This window comes from Gadus morhua, chromosome 16 (genome assembly GCF_902167405.1).
Source record: "Gadus morhua chromosome 16, gadMor3.0, whole genome shotgun sequence".
Classification (NCBI taxonomy): Eukaryota; Metazoa; Chordata; class Actinopteri; order Gadiformes; family Gadidae; genus Gadus; species Gadus morhua.
The window spans coordinates 7,511,045-7,531,079 of NC_044063.1; the positions used below are offsets into that span (position 1 = coordinate 7,511,045).

At 44.9% G+C, this 20,035-nt stretch overlaps 4 protein-coding genes across 4 annotated transcripts; 1 reads left to right on the forward strand and 3 right to left on the reverse strand.

The window, feature by feature from the left end:
- Positions 1 to 7,361: 7,361 nt before the first annotated feature.
- sbds (SBDS ribosome maturation factor) lies at positions 7,362 to 10,347 on the forward strand. The gene is made up of 5 exons (XM_030380387.1): positions 7,362 to 7,625; positions 7,737 to 7,866; positions 8,013 to 8,213; positions 8,746 to 8,910; positions 9,185 to 10,347. Exons 1-5 carry the CDS (start codon positions 7,498 to 7,500, stop codon positions 9,311 to 9,313), a joined length of 753 nt encoding a protein of 250 aa, XP_030236247.1. The 5' UTR covers positions 7,362 to 7,497; the 3' UTR covers positions 9,314 to 10,347.
- A 577-nt stretch (positions 10,348 to 10,924) lies between these two features.
- On the reverse strand, positions 10,925 to 12,747 carry LOC115560812 (claudin-4). The gene has a single exon (XM_030380388.1). The coding sequence runs from the start codon at positions 12,514 to 12,516 to the stop codon at positions 11,842 to 11,844; it is 675 nt and encodes a 224-aa protein (XP_030236248.1). The 5' UTR covers positions 12,517 to 12,747; the 3' UTR covers positions 10,925 to 11,841.
- Positions 12,748 to 14,382: 1,635 nt separating this feature from the next.
- cldnj (claudin j) lies at positions 14,383 to 15,061 on the reverse strand. The gene has a single exon (XM_030380867.1). It carries the CDS (start codon positions 15,031 to 15,033, stop codon positions 14,383 to 14,385), a length of 651 nt encoding a protein of 216 aa, XP_030236727.1. The 5' UTR covers positions 15,034 to 15,061.
- Positions 15,062 to 18,229: 3,168 nt separating this feature from the next.
- cldne (claudin e) lies at positions 18,230 to 19,457 on the reverse strand. The gene has a single exon (XM_030337253.1). It carries the CDS (start codon positions 19,332 to 19,334, stop codon positions 18,699 to 18,701), a length of 636 nt encoding a protein of 211 aa, XP_030193113.1. The 5' UTR covers positions 19,335 to 19,457; the 3' UTR covers positions 18,230 to 18,698.
- Between the last annotated feature and the right edge of the window lie 578 nt (positions 19,458 to 20,035).

The window sequence follows — 20,035 nt, forward strand, 5'->3', positions numbered from 1 at the left end:
ATGAGTGTAAATCTGAAGTAACAAGTCGTCTGTTTATTAAAAGAATGAAAAAGGGAAGGCTGAGGTTACAGTGTGTATTGTCTCAGGACATCCCTCACTGGTTTCCTGTTTGTTTTTCTGTCTCAGCCAAACATTATCATTACTGGTTTATTAACCCTCCCCAGCAACACAGTTTAAGGGACTGCCGCAGCGACCATTTTTTCCCCTTCAACGATCATATGGGTGTCGAACCAATGAAAGCATGTTGTCAATCTCAACAATAATGGGGCTGACACAACCGTAGAAGTAAATAAAGTTAGAGTTAAATAAAACATGCTTCTGAAAAGTTGAGCTACATTTTCTGTAGCACCAGAGCGCAAACAGTAAGGTAAGGTTTGTAAGCGTAATCTTCCGCTCTAAAATCTGTTCAAGGAGAATTCAGTCGGTAGTGGAGAACATAAAGAAACCAAAAAACGACTGAAAGGCACATAGAGTGTAGATGTATCGGTTGTGAAAGGGCCTGGCAGGCAAGGTTTGTCAGTTTATATTTGTACAGCCCCGTCATCGGCCTCAGACAGGGGGAATAGCACAAGACATTCAAACCGGCTATTTCCCAAAGCCCCTAGACTCAACCCCCGGATCAAAGCCCATCATCTAAAGAACCGCGTTCACCTTGAGCTCATGCGTCATTTTCAGAAGCTATAATAAGGATGAACAGTTTCCCACGAGATGCTCAGTCTGTCACTGACAGACAGCGGTGGAAGTGACAAGGTCACAGAAGACATCAGAGACTCTGTGGGGACCGGCTAGAACGCATTATGCTCACGACCATGGAGTTAGCGGGATGTCAAGGGGCACTGCACAAAGCAAACAGAAGACCACGCAATGCGCCTCCGTGACACATGGCGCTTTTACGATGCACTCGGGGCGATTATCGCAATGGTCATTATTATTCAGACCACCGCACACATGCCAGCCCTTCAAGACAGGGCTCCATACCATGTCATGAACAGCTCGTGGCCCCGGGAGCACGGTTCCAGAGCCGGGCTTTGGAGGTCTGCTTTCGCTTCTCGCCTCCGGCGGTTTGAGTTTTTTTGCGTTTGTTCTTGTCGCTCTCGAGTCACACGCTCCTCGCGACTCGATCGGCGTGGGCGCCCGCCGTGCCGTCTTCTCGCCCGCTCTGGTCTGGTCCCCGTCACCCCATCTGCCACCAGCACCAGCACCACCACCGCCACCACAATGACATTGCCAGGTTTTTTATTTTTTTCTCCTCAAACGCCACTCTGGTGTCAGCGTGAGTGAGTGCTCAGGAGGCAGGCCGCCAAGATGGCGGCCTCGTCGAGGGCGTTCACATGGAAACGCTAAACATAGAAGGCCACTCTGATGCCACGGCCGCTGCCGCTCTCTCCCAAGCCAGCGCCGCAGCCGCAGTTCCTTCCTTCAGAGCACATCTACCCACTACAATTATTGTCAATCATGAATAATGAATGAGATGTTTCGCTGACTGGACGGGAACAGAGGAGGTATCGCCTTGCCATGGCAGAGTGAAATGTTGCTTAGGGAAGATGATAAAACGCTAGTGTTGCCAGCTGGAAATTCACAACGCCTGCTTCACGGGGGACAGGTTCTTCTAAATGCATGTGGATATAATGGGGGTTCAGCGTTTGAATCACTTCATATTTGATTTGGTTTATTCCATTCTATTTTATGTGTATATTTGTTTGTGTGTGTGCGTGCGTGTGTATGTGTGCATGCATATGTTTCGATTTAGCAACACTTCATGGCCTTGCCGTATTTTTAGGTTGGAAATTATTTATTTAATACAAATTCTTAATATTTGACAATGATCGTACTATTTTAGTGCAGAACAATTGTGTTGTGTCAAGTATTTTAAAACACGAACCCAGTACAACTTAGAGAGGAGGAGGCCTCACCTTGGTCTTCGGGCCCTTCATGACGTCCACGATGACCCTCCTCTCTCTCCCCGAGACCGACCGACTCATCACTGCTGGACTCAAGCATCTCCTCCTCCTCCTAGTGGTAAGAGAGGGTTTTGATATATAGTATGACATATATTTGTCATGACAACCATGTTTAATTTGTTCAAATATAGCAGCTTGGAATTTAAACTGAATTGAGAGCCAGAGAAAGAGACAGGGACAGAGACAGGGATAATGAGAGGAGAGGGCGAGAGAGAAAGAGAGAGATACACAACAGAGAGAGAGAGAGTCATTGTACAATTTAGAGACCTAACTGGAGGGGAAATGTAATGGTAAAGTGTTTTTATGAGCCAGTAGAAAGTCCCCGACAGTCCGTTCTCTATGGTTAAAATATGATCCGTCTACAGCCGATTTATCAACCCTAATTTATATTCCCATGCGCGTGTTTGTGTACTTGTGACTTCTGCTTTTCCAAGGCCCTCCATGGAGAAGGATGGGGTGCATTTAGTATTCCGGCCCACGTTGCCTCCAGCTGAGCAGAGAGGAGGCCATATGAAAGCCATTCACTATTCACTAGCCTCCATTAGCCGCCGCATGGTGGAACGAGACCAGCATCTGCACGTTGAGGCTGTGAACAGGGATGCATGGTGGGTAATGCGGCCAGATTAACTGGGATTAATGGGTGGGCTGGAGGCGGGAATCATTATAGCCCATCCCCTCACCTGTCCTCCGGTGCCCCCTACTTGCTGTTGTGTCACCCCCCCCACCCCTCCCGCGCGCGCTGAGCACTCACTCACAGGCAATAAATGCCCACTGTCATGACAACCAAGCATCTGTGTCTGCGTCTCTGGCCGGTCGCCGTGCCATGTGTATGTGTGCACGTAACGTCAATGTGTGTTTGAGTATCTGAGTGAGTGGGTGAGAGTGTGTGTGTGTGGATGTGTATTTGTGTAATGTTTAGGTGTGGATGAAAAGTACATTCATATTCAGTATAATGTTAATGATTTCCTCGACAAGCACACACACACACACACACGGGGACATAGTGATCATGCACAGTCATGCACATACATGTAAACAGAAATATCATGCGTTAAGCCTTATAATCATATGCAAAAACACATCTGGGTTTTTTGCGTGTTGTGAAATCTCAGACTCCTCCTCTTCCTGTTCCTGTTCCTCCTCTCCTCCATAAAAGGAAGCCAGGCGGATTAGCAGGGATCCCATTGGGTGTCACAACATATGGTACCGGACAGCAAATGTGTGATGTGAAGTTGAAAAAATCCTTACTGTATTTTAGAGGCAAAGGTAGGCAGGGTGACCCAGGCCAAACACAGCGTATCTCAGGCTTTCAGGTAGGTCTTCCAATATCTGAAGTCTTTGGAAGACTTCAGATATGGAAGCCACTTACAGAACCAAGCCACTTACAGAACCAATCAGCACTCTCTGTGGGCTGTCCGTCAGTGTGGGCAGCCAATAGGAACACACAGACCGGCCTGTTGGTGCACTGGCACAGAGGTGTGATACAGATGTGAAATAATATGAGAAAGAAATAACCCTCAGGATTACCGGCCATAATGTCATCGTATGTGCAGAGCTGGTCGTATTGTACCGATCCCAATTCCCTATCCTATCTCCCATTCCACATCATTACTTTTGGAGTGTTCTTTAGGTAACACATAACAAGGAAAGGAGAAGCATAGAATTTACTATTTTTGAACATTTCGGCTCGCTGGAGATAACTGGGGTTTGCTTCTCTGACGCTGCTGTTTCTTTGTTCTACTGGAAAGGTTTTACAGCTGTATCGTGCTTGTTATGTTATGAACAGCCACTTTCCCTCCTGTCTACCTCCAGTGCCTCAATGATTTGACATGATTTCCAGGGAACAGCATACCAGGGAAAAAACATTCATGGCTGCACACAGAACAAATACAAAAACAGGCCATTATTACAAACTGACAGCATATCCAAAAATACAAGTTAAATACATGATGTAACATCAGCAATTTACAATTATTTACATCATGCATATGTTATAAAAGTGGTTGTATACTGGTCTAGCCTAAGAACCAACATGTATCATTAGTCATTAAGCCACTACCCAAACATTTAAAATGTATTTACCAATATTGGAGCATTCAAAAATGAATTCATGTTCGTAACTCAATGAAATAGTAAGCCATTGAAACATGAATTAACATTAAAAGATTAGTTAATTCATGGGCTTATTTCAAAAGAATAAAGTTTGGCATATGTTCTGCGACCGCCACCTGTGGATAACCACTTTATTATAATATAGAAATCCTACATCAAATGGGCATTTAGAAGCAATTACTCAGTATGGATATGAATATTGATATAGATAATGATAGAAAAGCAACCAAAGTCCCTTTAAAAAAGAAAAAATGAAGGGACAGGGACACCCCTGTATTTGTTTGTCTTCTCTGTGCAGTAATCCACAGAGCATTTAGCAAAGCTCACGCTCAAGGCTATCTCCCTGGCCGCCCAGACTGCCCTGGACAGGGGGCCTCCGTGAAAGATTGGCCAGCCTTCGAGGTCATCGTACCCAGCATCTCAGAGCTGCCGGGGCCACGGGAAACCTCATTCCTCAATATTGAGATTCTATCTCCAAAAACAGAGTGTGGCTATCCTTTGGAATAAATTGCAGTTTCCTCTTCTCCTGTTTGCCAGCCGGGCTATCTGGTATTAATCTCTCTACGACGCACCGCCCGGAAGCAGGGGCCCACAATATGAAGGAAAAAACAAGAAACACTGATGAAAAGAATCCCTCTTTTCCCCGGTTCAGGGACAACGGTTTATCAGTGTTGGGACGGCACGACCGGAAAGATGGGCTTCAGTGGAGTGGAGTCACAGATAGCAGAGGGACTGTTAATCTGCTGACAGGCTTTTGGAGAACAGTCTCTTATTACGAACAATGTTTTATTTTGGAGGGATTGAACAGCTATAAAAAAGGAATATACTACTGGTAAGAAAACGCCTTTGTTCCCATGGCGGCCCTTTTTTCCACACAAACTGCAACCCCTAGGATTTGAATGCCAATCAGGTCGTTTTACTCTTAAAGGGACACTTCACCGCCGGAGATATCAAGGTTATATGAAGTAAATAATTCTATTTATTATCAATGTGCAAATGTTTTTGAAATCGGTTCAACCTAGCCTGAGAAAAAAGGCTGGAAGTGGTCTCTCTGGCTCAAGGTAAGAAATCCTCCAACTACCACAGTGCATTGCGCTCGCTGCACCGCCCGCCTGTTTCCGTTTGAAGGGGGAAGGACCCATTATACTAGCGCAAGCTTTGAAAAAACATATCCCCTTGAAACGTTGACTAGTTTAGACTTCTGCTCTCGTTTTTTCAAACGCATCATTTATAATACTGTACAGCATAAAAACATTTGCCAATTACAGTAGCTCTGGCATCGCTGAAGTTGGCTGCAGCCCAGGGACTCTGTGTTAGTGTCTATAGGCTATAGACTCTGGCACGCACTGCCACTGGCTCCTCATCCTCTGCAACAGGCACGGGTGGGTTCAGCTGCGCCCGCAGCAGCCTCCTCCTCTATTTGTGTCAATTCTTCCTAGCTGTATTCTGGCTCGTACAAAAATAGCCCTGAATGTCCGAATCCAACACTAGATTCTCAAAATCTACTTTTTCTGCTTCACATTGCAAATTTGCTTCTGCCATTGTCGGAGGCTTGTGTCGGTCTTGTTCTCTAGCTAAGCGGTGAAGAAACATGGCGGACATTGTGTTAACATCTCGTATGCGAACTCCCGACCCCCTCATTCCTTATTGGTGGGCTCACAAATTTGCGGAACCAATGGTTTGTAGTCCCTTCTAGCAGGCAAGCAGATTTCTACTGACATGACGTCAAACGTGTTATTTGACGTCAAGTCAGGAGTAATGTAAGGACAGCTGGGCCAAGGGAAGACTGGGTTAAACTGAGGGGAAGAAAAAACTGTTTTTTTATATTACAATAGCGATTTTATAACGATAGAAAGCCGGTTCTGTATCTGTGAAGCATCCCTTTAACGATCCCTTACTTCAGTCATAGTACATTCGGAAGCACAACAGGTCAATAGAAGGATAACATCGTCTCCAATCAGCACAGAACAGCCTTGGTCACACCTCCTTTTCCAATCCATCTTCCAAGAAGTAAATCACGGCATTCCGAACAACCACTCAGAACATTGAGCAAGTGATTGTGATTGGATACCCCCTGGCCAATCACCCACTTGGAAGGTGGAGAGCTGGATTTGGATGCACAAATGCATCCCAGGTTAAGGTGCATTTCATCACTAGTTGTGAAGTTAATCTTGTTTTATTTAGGCCATACAGTGCTTGATTGCACACCCTGTGATCTTCCATAAGATGTGGTAAAAGCACTTGAATTGAAATGTGTCACCTATTTCAACACAAAGCTGCTCATTGAGTGTGTATTGCAATTCCTGTGGTAAGGGGAAGAAAAGGACTTCAATAATATGTATAAGTAGAGAATATTAACGATAGCATGCGATGAGGATTGAACAACCCTGAAGAGAAAGCCTGATGGTATATCTTCTTGTATGGATACCCATACCCAACAAAAATCTGATATGCTTTTGAAAGAACCTACAATATATAACACGTAGGACTGAAATATGTAAAAACAAGACAATAGATGAAAAATATTGTGCACGGCCTGCAATGCAATTTATGGGAAATGAAACAAACCCCTACTAACACATATTGGAAACTTGATCCGTGAAACCGGTTGGTGCGGAAAGGTCACAAACCTTTTTAATTCCATCTTCAGAGTAAATCATATGCCAAAGACAACAGCCGCTGCAGAATAAAAGTACAGCCTGTTGTGCCAAACCATCATCCAACAGCTGTCAAGGGACTGTGCCTCTTCCCACCTACATTAAGATAATATTCTTATAAGAACCCAGTGTACTATTAATGTGTTAATGCAAATACGACATACTTCAGGTAATACCTCTGCTATGGCAATGTAAATAAACATTATTTTTGTTATCATGCAGTCTCACCATCTGTCACTTACCTTCAGACTAGATGCACCTACCTTTCATATCTGAGGTTTGACAAGTACTTGTCGCAAAGCTAAGCAGAAAAATGTTGACATTTGCATAAAGTGTGCAACTTCTTGTCTCTTACTAACAATCCATTTTCTCAACAGTGGATCATGGACCTATAAAGAAAGCACTGGAGACGTGAAGCCATGTTGTCATCGTCGTATTGATGGGACTTCTGGGAAATGTGGTTTTTATGGGTCACTTCCTCACAACTATGAGTATTAACTGTTAACTTTTCTTAAAATAAATTGATTTTGTTTTAAATAAAACTGAATCAAAAAATGCATTCGTATTTTATTTTCATTCAAAATACAGAATTTAGAGATAAAACTGAGATGCGGAACCTTTGGTTCACGTCTCAGGTTGACTGCGGCACTACTTTGACAACGCACTTGTATTGAGTCAGTCGATCTATCTGACGCTTAACTCGTGTTGTTATTATACACATGAGTTCACTGCGTTGACAGATATCTATATATTTCTCAATCATCAAAATGTCCATCTTTACTCCGACAAATCAAATACGGCTGACGAATGTGGCAGTCGTGAGGATGAAAAGGGGAGGACAACGATTTGAAATTGCCTGTTACAAAAATAAAGTGGTGAGCTGGAGATCTGGAGCGTAAGTATTTGTTAACACTGAATAACGTGATAACTATAACAGTTTGTTTTTCTATCCGATTTTTCCTCAGACAGATCTAAACTATGAACACCTTTGTCTGTTTTCATATAGGGAGAAAGATCTGGATGAGGTTCTGCAAACGCATTCAGTTTTTGTCAACGTTTCCAAGGGGCAGGTTGCCAAGAAAGATGACTTGTCCAAATCGTTTGGAACAGAGGATTTAACCGAAGTTTGTAAACAAGTAAGTTACGTGGACATCTTTCTGTAGTTAGTATTGAGTGACTACTTACATAGCTACATTATGCGAGTTAAAGCTCCATCTCAATCGCAATATTGTAACGTCATTGTACATCATCATCATGACTTGCTTTATTTCTCCATGGACAGATTTTAGCTAAAGGGGAACTCCAGGTTTCTGACAAAGAAAGGCATGGACAACTGGAGACCATGTTCAGGGACATAGCGACGATCGTGGCAGAGAAATGTGTCAACCCAGAGACCAAGAGGCCGTACACGGTCAGTATGATCGAGCGTGCCATGAAGGACATCCACTACTCTGTGAAGGCCAACAAGAGCACCAAACAACAGGTAGGCAGCTGAATGTCCACTTTAGTTTCATAATAAAAACTATTAGCCAATACCTTAGTCACTTGTATTTAAGGTCTGATCATAAATACATTGCACTTTAAATTTTACTTACTAAAAAGCCTTTTTAACTTTCAATTTAATTTTCTCTTAAATACATTGCACTTTCTATTTTACTCATTTCTTTGCATATGTTTTCTTTTACTTATCTATTATTTAATTTTATTGTATGACAATGTTTATATGTGAAGCACTTTGAGTCTGCCTTGTGTATGAAAAGTGCTATATAAATAAAGTTGCCTTGCCTTGCCTTGCCTTATAGATTTTATCTTTGTTTACTTTGAAACTTTTCCGCTCATTTTACTTTATTTAATGTCCTGTAATTCTGCTGCAGTGAACGCCAAATCCCCAGCTGGGAAGTTTTATAAAGTTCAGATTAGCGTTATCTTATCTTAACACATGATCCTGCAAGTGTTAAGGAATCCAAGCTAGTGCCTCGACGTGTGACCTCGATGTCCTGCTGTGCGCCTCCCAGGCGCTGGAGGTCATCAAACAGCTGAAGAAGTCAATGGAGATCCAGCGGGCCCACATGAGGCTGCGGTTGGTCCTGCCGGCCAAGGAGGGCAAGAAGCTGAAGGAGAGGCTGAAGCCTTTCCTGAAGGTGGTCGAGAGCGAGGACTTTGACGAGCAGCTGGAGATGGTGAGGGCCTCGTAAAAACATAATCGGAACAAAGTTCAACAACCTGCGTGACAAAGTACAATCCCCAGGGAATTCCATGGCAGTGTTACATAGTCCTAGTTACATTCTGTCAGTAACCAAGCAGTGTGTATATCTGTGAATATAGCTCTGAATGTATAAATGGTCATGTGCTTGTTGTAATACCACGACACATGACCACTTCTACCATTACTAGAGGCACTGGAGGTATGTCAGCCATTAAATAGCCCCCATATATATCCCTCCCCAAACACAGGTGTGTCTGGTGGACCCCGGCTGCTTCAGGGAGATCGACGAGCTGATTCGCTGTGAGACCAAGGGCCGGGGCTCTCTGGAGGTCCTCAACCTGAAGGATGTGGAGGAGGGAGATGAGAAGCTGGAGTAACTCCACCCCTTAACCCTTCTACCCACGACCCTCCAACCCCGTTGCTACCTAACCCGAACCCACTTAACCCTTACCCCTCAACACTTCAGACCCCAACTCTTTGCCCTCAACTCTTAACCTTCTTTAACCCTTTGCCCGTAACCCATCTACCCACAAGGCCGTTATCCTCAACCCTTTGCCCACTAACCCTATCCCACTTTACCCGCAAACCTTAACCCTCAACCCTTTAGCAATAAAAGTTAAACCCTAAAACCCCTTACTCTTAATCCTCAACTCTCAAACTTCTCCAACCCCAATTTACCCTAAACCTCTCACATCTAACCCTTAATTCCTCTACTGAAGCCCCAAGGCCCTTATCTCCAACCTCCATCACCGTGGACCCTCTGTGCCTCTATATATATATATATATATAACGAGCATCCTGGTACACAGAGGGCATACTCTCTATATCACTAATTGACACTATTCCACTTTGAATCCATGATGCCATTCCTGTGTTCCAGCCACTGTATATTTAGAGAGTTTATTCGGCTGCTCATGGCTGTCTTGGTTTCTTGTGTGCAGTTTGAGCCTTCCAACGAGCGATGTACTTGACTTTAGTTGGGGGGTTTTCATCCCACGTCTTAAGTCACAATTTGATCACATTATTGGAGTTTGGATCGTATTACAAGAATATTGTTCATGCCTTTTTATTTTACCACTTGTGATCTATAATCATTGCTTACTGTGTAATTTGCTTCAACCAATAATTTATATTTTGTCATTAAATATATATTGAAATAAATTACCTTGTTAAATGGTTGATTAATTCACCCCACTTTTAAATGTCTTAATTCCCCCCACTTCAGAAATTTGGCGATGCGTTGTCAATATAGTTACTTATACAATTATTTTTTTTATCCATTTAAATGCAGTGATGATAGCTTTATAATCATTTTTTGTAAAATCAAGGTTGATCTCGTACTGCTCAAGTTAGTGGAGCAGCTCCTTGAAAGAGAAGTGATTTGAATAATTAAAAAAAATCCCCATAATTATCCTTGAATGTGGATCTTTTTTTGTCTAGGTTTTCTAGTATGTCTGTGCTGAGATTAAGATGTGTCCAGTGTGCTGCCTCCGTTTCTTGCTTATATTTTAAATGGTAGGGCATTTTAACAAAACAAAACATAACATAAGTCCAGTATAAATGATCGGTTTGCAGTGAAGTGATAGTGTTAGCGGTCAAATGTTGTGCTTTTTCCCAACCAACAGACCTATGACCAGGTCACAACCAAACATTCTTTAAACCCAAGTGTGCACCAGCAACCTGCATCCCCTTGTGAGGATAATATAACATGGCAAAGAAAATTGTACTTAAAAACTGAAAATAGCTTCTATTTGCATAATTATTGGTGTTAATATTCTTCCATTCCAATTCCAATAGGGATAATATGAATATTCTACTTTCCATCACATATTGTATCCAGTGTGAGATACCTTCTTATTTGAAGTCCTATTTAAAGACTTCAAATATGGTGTTCACACATTTAGAATTTCAGAACCGGTGGCTATATCCTTTGATACGACAAGGCTTTGAACATCCCAGGGACACCAGCATTGAGAAAGAGACACCCACACGTTTCATGTCAAGTTTAATTCCACAGAGAGAGATAGAGAGAGAGACCCAACAACACAGTGATAGCTCAATGTAAGATTAGCCCTACTACCTGTTAGCACACCAGCAAGACCAGAGGACATACATTCACTAATCCCTGCTCAAAACACATGCTGGAGGCTGGGTTATTTGGGGTAAGCATTAGCACAAGGACTCTTCCCACTTGGGAGTGTTGAACCATCAATCCTCCACTTATACCAGACACTCTGTTTCACACTGTAGTGTTTGTCACTCTTATTTAAACTTTGTATGGCAGCTTTAAAAAACGAATATTACTCTGGAAACCATATTTAAGACAAGGCCACACAATATATTAATCAGGTTCGGTATATTACATGTAAACAGCATTCTAAGTAAACTCCCAAAAGCGCATGTACAATATTTCCATTGAATTTAACATACAGCTTGAACATCTCACTCCATATTATAAGGCACCTCACGGTGTATGGCAAGGCTTCATCTTAAATGCCATTAGGCTAAGATAATGGCATCATAATGACACTCAAGAGAATAGGCCTACTCTTTAGAAGAGCAAATTACATTTAAAACCAACATACTATGCATGACAGCTACCCCTCCTACACATACAAAGTTTAGAGATATTACCAACTATTTTAGTATCACACATAATTGTTATTCCCATGGAAGTAATTTGGAATGTTAAACGTGTATAGGAAGTGGCATATTTCCGGTAACCCATGAACAATTAGGCACAATAACGGTTTGACATAGGCAAAAACAGACTTGTGCTGTATTATGCAGACATCATTAGGCCTCTCCTGCTGTTCAAACAAGGACAACGGGGTCTGCTTTTCATTCCACAGGTAGGCCTAGTGGTTACCCATAAGAGTCCATAGAGTATAACATACTTGAATCATCAGATGGGCTCAGAGTGAGCCCTGTTGTACTGGCTGTTGGTCAACGTTGTTCTATGGATGGTGCTCAGAGGGTTTTCACTCTCCTCCTGTTGCGGGTACCTGCTCACCGGCAACGACCCAACGGGCTCTTGAGACCGTGGGCACCGGGTTAGCAGAAACGCGCCCCCGGCGACCATCAACGCAAAGGAGATCCAGCCGAGGTAGAGCGCCGGGCCCCAGTCGCGCTGCAGATCTTTGGCGCCCTCTAGAGGCTGACTGGTGTGGTGACACGTCCAGGCCATGGGAACCAACAACAGTATCCCGGACACAACAAAGAGCGCTCCGGACGCCAACTTCACCTGACCACGCGTTGGGAACCACACAATCCCCGCGGTTCCCACTGCCACGGCGAACGCCCCGGCTCCTATCGCAGCCCCGACCAGCGCCCTCCACGTGCGGAAGTTTCCAGAGAGCGACATGAGTCTCTGGTAAAATGAGCAATGGAGACTCCCGTCGTGCGCCAGGTCCCAGTGGTCCCAATCCAACCACACCCCGTCCCAGTACGCGGGCAGGGTGGCGGTGACGTTGTCAACGGTGCCGCTCACCTTCCAGAGCGACAGGCAGCGGGTGAAGATGCTGCACAGCCAACCGGTGACGCCCAGGCCCAGTGCGGTCCGGTCCAGCCAGCGATCCATGACTCGTCCGGGCCGCCGCTGCTGCTGATTCCTCGCTCCCGGCACGGCGCTGCCAACCAGAAACAGCTGCTCATAGCGGAGGGCGGGTTCTAGTGTGTGTGTGTGGCTGTGTGTTAGGATGATGAAGAGAGAGAGAGGGAGAGGTAGCGAGGAAGAAATAAATTCAGCAGCTCTGAGTCAAGTGCGTGCATGTGTGCATGTGCGTGTGCGTGTGCGTGTGTGTGTGTGTGTGTTGAAGAAACGCACAGGGAAAGGGATGAGGGGACACCAGAGATTATCAAGGTTTGGACATGTTTGGACATGTCTAGACCAAATCACTGATTTTGAGTTTGTGTGTGTGTGATTTGATGGAAAATATAACATATTTAGTTTAGTTGTAATAATTCAAGCTTTGTTTCCTTCAGGTTTTGTTATCTAGCCCCCCCCCCCCCCCCCCATTTGTAAGTTCCCCTTTGCTTAACTTTTGCTTGAGCTGAACCCGTCACAAGGACCCCCCTATATATATATATATATATATATATATATATATATATATATATATGAGTAAAACTCAACATTTCCCTCACATGATGTGTGGAAAAATGCATGTGTTGAGGTGGCAACAGTGTTAAAAGGGTGTTGGAAACTGGGCTCACTCTGCTGGAGAGGAGACTGGTGTATGCAACAAGTAATCAGTACAATCACTTCGCTATTGTGTGCTTTTTCAGATTTAGAAGTCTCATCCGTCCTAGACGCAATATCTCATAAAGGAATCGCCATGACTGTGTTTGTGTTTGTTTGCTTGAGAGAAAGAGGGTGAGGGAGAGAGAGAGAACACACAGATGGGTGTGTGTGTGTGTGTGTGTGTGTGTGTGTGTGTGTGTGTGTGTGTGTGTGTGTGTGTGTGTGTGTGTGTGTGTGTGTGTGTGTGTGTGTGTGTGTGTGTGTGTGTGTGTTCCCTTGAGCCTGGGCTGGTTACAGCACTGCTACATGCATGTACTCGCTGTAAAACCAGTTAGCCCACATGGGTGGGCCTCTGGAACAGCAGTAGGGAAATCCCATGTTTGCTCTGCTCTGCCTTTATAACAATCTCAGCCTCTCTCTCTCTCCGTTGAGATCAGCAGTGGGACAAAGATGAGCCTGTGTTGGGGCTTCTGGCTGGGCGCTTTGTTTTAACGTTGAAGCGCCACAACCTCATATAACGGGAGAATGAGGAGCGTTCCCTCAAATAGAAGGAGACGCTTCATGTTTCCATGAAGTCTTTGTGCGGTGACTCAGCTGAAAGACACGCAGACACTCCTTCGGATTCCCATTGTTATGCAAAACATCTTCAACTGATGCAAATACAAAAAACACAAAAACAACAGCAGCTCTATTAAACCTTTATTTGCAATTCCCTGAAGTGAATCACAAAAAAACCCTCTAAGTCATACTAACATTATGTTTTTTCTACTAGCCTCTATGAGTATATTATACTAATTTGAACAACCATGCAAAATTCCACATGCTGCATTGGCTGCTGAGGTTCGAAGCAAAGGGGATGGCATTATGGGAGTTTTAACTACATTTCCCATGAGCCCATGCTCAATGTTTGTCGAGGGTTAGTTACCTGAAATATTTGAGGGTTTATTTCAAAGGAAAGGTGGGCTGAAAGTGATAAGGGGGTTTGGAAAGCAAATAAACACTATAATCCGTCAAATCAACGTGGGATCTATACAAATAACATCTTCTCTTACTTTAACCAATTCTGTCATTCCATTACCATTTTATTTTTCTGCATCTTAGACATTTCAGCAGATCCATGTATATAAAATTTGGCTGTAATGCCGATGATGGATGTTAGAATAGAATCCCCCCCCTCCCCACCCCCCCCCCCACCCCCATTTATCACACGTAGTTCTTGAAGGCGTAGCCGCTGTGCGAGGTGCGGGTGGTCCGCGCCGCCCGCCTGTACCCGCCCGAACCCCCCCCCGCCCTGGCAGCGGGCGGGGGGCAGCTGCCGCACATCAGCGCCCCCCCGCACAGCAGCAGGCCGCCGGTCACCCAGCCGATGTAGATGGCGGCCCCCAGCTCCTTCTTCAGCACGTCGGGGACGCGCGGGTTGCGGAAGTCCCTGACGATGCCGTTGGCCGTCCAGGACACGGCCACCAGGGTGGCGAGCGCGCTCAGGGCGAACACCAGGCCCGCCGCCGCCACCACGCGGCCCTTGGCGCGCGCGTGGCCCAGGCAGTTGGTGCAGCGGGCCCCCAGCAGGAAGAGCAGGAAGGCCAGGCAGCCCAGCACCAGGCTGATGCACACCAGGCCCCTGGCGGCCTGCAGGTCGGGCTCCAGGTCCAGCAGGGCGTCGTAGATCTTGCACTGCATCTGGCCCGTGTACTCGCTGACGCACGTCATCCACAGGCCCTCCCAGAACACCTGCATGACCACCAGGTGGGTGCCGATGAAGGCCGTCACCTTCCACATGGGCAGCCCGCAGATCAGAATGATGCCGGCCACGCCCAGCATGGACAGGGTGAAGCCCAGCTCTTCCAGGCCCATGGTGGTGGGGGTGGCTGGAGGAGGTGGAGGTGGTGGTGGTGGTGGTGGTGGTGGTGGTGGGGGTGGCTGGAGGAGGTGGTGGTGGTGGTGGTGGTGGTGGTGATGGTGGTGGTGGTGGTGGTGGTGGTGGTGGTGGTGGAGGTGGTGGTGGTGGTGGTGGTGGTGGTGGTGGTGGTGGTGGAGGTGGTGGTGGTGGTGGTGGTGGTGGTGGTTTGGGGAAGGTGGGTGTAGTGGCGGTGGTGGTGGTGGTGGTTTGGGGAGGTCACTCCTGAGGGAGATAGAGGAGGGGAGGGTGAGAGAGTAGAGGGAGGGAGGGAAAGAAGGGAGAGATGGAGGAGGGAGACGGAGAGTATGAGTTGGGGGAGAAAGCGAGAGCAGGAGAGAGCGTTGGGAGGAGAGAGGGAAGGAAGGGAGACAGAGAGAGAGAGAAATAAATCAATGAATATTTACATTGTTACTGGGACTCCTTTTAGCAAATCAGGAACAGCCATTGGAAATAACACAAATGGAAACAATATGATATCCCTGCAGTTTTTATGTATTTATTTATCTTTGCCTTGATATAATGGCATTAAATGTGTCTATTATACATTTCATGACACCAAACACTGTAGGTAGAGCATCATTTCTCAACCTGAATATAAATGAAACAACAATTTCCCCAGATGTTTTGAAGGTACGCCTTTCTCTTGGGAAATCTTGTGTAGGTTTGGTTAGTTTGTCAAAGACGAGCCACTAGGGGTCAGTGTGCCATCAGAGACACAGTATTTTCGCTAGAATAATGCTCTTCATGAAAATGCAAATGATGTACTTAAAAACTAAACCGTAAATCAATGTATTTTCATCAGTATGACAAATTGTATGTTTCATAGGTTGTAATGTTGTTGAAAGTTGTCAAGTGAAAGGATATTTTGTACAATCGCACAATTTTACTCCGATCCAAGAGTAACGAACTAACTGAAAGAAAAAAAAAAAAAAAAAAAAAAAAAAAAAGAAGCAAAGGAAAACGACGACAGAAACCGTCCTCGCTGTAACCGAAAGGCTGGGCGTGGTTGGAGATGTTTTTTCGTTACATTCCCAGAACGGAATCACATGACCACTCCAAATGCTCCCGGTTTCGCCTGATAAGACAAGTTTACACAACAGAGCAGACCACTCTCCCCACCGTAAACCCAAATTGAATAAAAAAAGAAACCCAAAACTTTCGAATAAACAAAAAAATGGACATTCAGTAACAGGTATTCAACCTGCTGGGGTGTACCAAATCCCTGTTTGTAAGAATATATCTATCAGACATGAATTGCTTCACATTTTTGATGAACTTTAGATGACTTGGCCTATGTTTCAATAATTTCTCTCCTGCACATCAACACTTTTATTTATAATTATCTCTCAATATAATGAATACCAGGTTTCACAAACATGGATTCACCATCTTACACTCATATGATAGATAGCTGACTAACTACTAACCAAGAACCATCTAACTAACAAACCAACTAACCTACTAACTAGCAAGCAACCATTTATTGTGTTTGCCCAGAGTTTAGGCTGACATGAGCGGTGAGATCATCTCTTTAACAACAAAAGGAGTGTTGTTTCAGGTGAGAACTGGTTCTTCCTTTACTTTCATAGACTTGTGCTGAGTTTATCAAACGTGCCAAGTGTCAAACACAGAAAAAAATGTAGGACTAATGTGTGCACAGTGAAACGGATCATGTGGCCAATCTAAATAGAAACCTAATCAGCTATTGTCATGTCTGTCTCAATGAATAGCTGCAACTCATGATGATAGACAGACTTTCCCATACGTCAGGTACAAACATCCAAACAACAAACACTTCCATCAGGGTCTTTGATGTTTCTCAGTGGAAAGGGGATCTGCGTGGGTGGGGAGGACCCCCCTGGCTGAGATGGGCTGATTGCTCAGGAGGGGTTTTCCCTGCACTGGTCTGGGGGATCTGTTAGAAATAAGCATTGACTTTGGCCTCCTTGTCATAAATCAAGGTGGTGACGACACAGGCCAACACTAGCAGGCAAGTGTGGTACAGGGAACAAAAAACATATTGTCATGGAAACCATGTCGCAAACAAAAAAGAATACTAAAGTGATAGCTGGAGTCATTACGCAAGCAATTAGGAATGAGCGAGTAATTCAGTGAGAACACAATGGAGTTTCCGAGCCAAGATGATACAGTCTTGAAAAACGCCAGGAAACGCCATACTAGGAAACAAGATAGGTTGGGCTTCTGCTGAATGAACGGCAGGGAGGATACATTCCCCACCTTTCACCACCCAAGCGGCCATTACAGAGACTAGGGAGTTGTGAGAGAGGTCAATAATTGTAAACAAATAAACGTTTTTTAACTGAAAAAACGATTTCATGGGAAAGATGCAAACAATAATCGATGAACATCCAGATGTACATAACCATCCACCTTTCCTTCTACATTCTGAATCATTGATGTTCTGAACTACAGTGAAACTGCGTTGTTTGCATAGCAGGGTTTTGACATTATCCACCACTATGCCGGGCACGCCTCTACAGGGTCACCCAGTGAGCCCGGACTGGTTTGGGAACATTCTCCTTTCATTGGTGGTTGTTTTTCTCCCATGAAAGGAGAAGACTAGCCATATGACATGAGATCTGTTGCACTCCTGTCCCCTTTTCTCCACAGCTTTGACTAACTTAACCCAGTGTGTTTGTGATTGCTAAATACTATATACATCCTCACTACGTTGTTCCTTCTTAAGACATTTGTAATTGTTGTTTAGAAGAGAGTTGTAAAGCTGAACTTGTATTCACAATCGTCACTTTATTTAGTGAATGCCAGGTGGACATTCCACAGTAAGGAACGGTTCAGTAACTTGGTTCTGATCATGAATCAACAAAGTCGTCGTCTAAACATACAAAAATGTACATAAATATATTACTCTGGTGTAACTTCCTTCTCACACTGAGCAGCTAGGTCATTTGTGGAGTCAGATTGAAATCCTACTGACACTTTAAAAAAGGCAGGTCTTTGAATGAGCATGACCAGCTGAATCTTAGAGGTGAAAGAGGTAAAATCCTGAGATCAACCTTTCTGGAGACTAGTGAATCGATATTTTAAGATATTAATGAAAATTAACTGGCACTTGTGTCATGGTGAGACTTTCACAGCAAATGATAAGACAGACCAAACAGGCAACCAATATTGGGTGAATGAAAGATTTTTTAATAAAAAATAAACAGTATGATATGCATGTATACAAAACACAATGGACTTGTGAATGATAGCAATATAACATTAGTAAAAGTCAAACAATATGTACATACAATTCTTAACCAAAGAAAGACAATTTCTTCATCACAGTTGTCACAGACGTTGGTTTTAAAATCAAACAAGTCCAACATGTGTGTATTGTATATTAAGTACACAGGTAGCATAGCATGGCTCTCGTCGCAGTCGGTTAGGTTTCCCACCCTTTGGGGGCCCGATCAAACCCCCAACAGTTGCGTCGTCCTCTGAACAATCATTCTCTTTCGTCACAGAGATAGGAAATCACATGTCCCATTTTGAAAGGTCAGTGTTGTCCTGGACCTGTTCCAGAGCCACAAAGGTCACGAAGGTGTATATATCTTAATTAAATAGCTTCTCTGAATTGTCTTTAAGCGTGGCGTCCTTAGACGTAGGCCCGGCTGGTGGCGTTGGATCGGGCCTGGGAGTACTTCACTGGGTACTCCGGCGCGTCCTCTTTGGGGGGGCAGGAGCTGCAAAGAAGGGCCCCTCCCAGGATCAGCAGGCCGGCACAGGCCCAGCCGATGTACAGCGCGGCCCCCATCTCCCTCCGCTGGGGGTTGGTGAGGATGGGGTTGTAAAAGTTCTGGATGATGGTGTTGGCCGACCAGCTCACGGGAATGAGGACGAGCACGCCGGCGATGATGAAGATTACCCCGGCGGCGATGGCCACCCTGGACTTGGCCCGCTCTTCCTCCACAAAGTTGGTGCACTTGCCCCCGGCGATGCCCAGGAGCACCCCGAAGGCCCCGGCGATGATGGAGACGACCACCAGCGCTCTGGCGGCCTGCAGGTCCTGCGGCAGCTGCAGCAGCGAGTCGTAGATCTTGCACTGCATCTGCCCCGTGCTTTGGACCACGCAGTTCATCCACAGGCCCTCCCAGATGACCTGCGCCGTGATGATGTTGGCCCCGATGAAGGCGGTCACCTTCCACATGGGCAGAGCGCAGACGATGATGGTCCCGACTGCGCCGATGATGGCCAGGCAGAAGCCAAGCATTTGGCGTCCCATTGACACCATGGTTGATCGTCCGGTGGGTGGGCTGGTAGGTTGAATGGACGCCGGAGCAGATATGGGAGCCTTGTAGGGTTAAGGTGGGTCCTGCAAGGTTGTCAAGCTGAGTTGTGAGTGCAAGGTGAGACTTTTGTATCCCTTTTAAAGGCGTCTTCTCTGAGTAGGCGGAGCCAATGACCCTTTGCGTCGACCTGAAACCCAGGTTGTTTTCTGCCCCGCCAGATTTTTCTCATAATTAGCATACCAAAGGGGGTGGTTTCGATGAGATCGGGATCAGCTCCGGAAATGGTTACTTGAAACATTTCCACCGGACAGTTGGCTGATGGATAGGGGAACTTGCAGTGCAGGTTTCGGCCATTGCTTCCGCTCCAAAAAGGGAACTGGTCAAGGTGTGGCGGACGCGTTGTGCCGAGACACCGAAAGCCGGTCACGGGTTAAGTTCAGATAACTGACACACAGGGGATTCTGAATCAACAAACTAGGCTTTTTTTTAATTTTATATTTTTAGTTTTTAATTTTTGTGTTGTTTTCAATATTTTATATTTGTTAGTTTTTTAAGTTTTTCACCTCTCTGAGCCACTTGTCTTATTTGTTTTGTATGCATTTTTTTATTTTTTTTAATGGCATTTATATAGCCTTATACATTAACCGTATTATTACTATCATCATATAGTTGTTAAATTTAATATTTTCGAATGATCATTTTC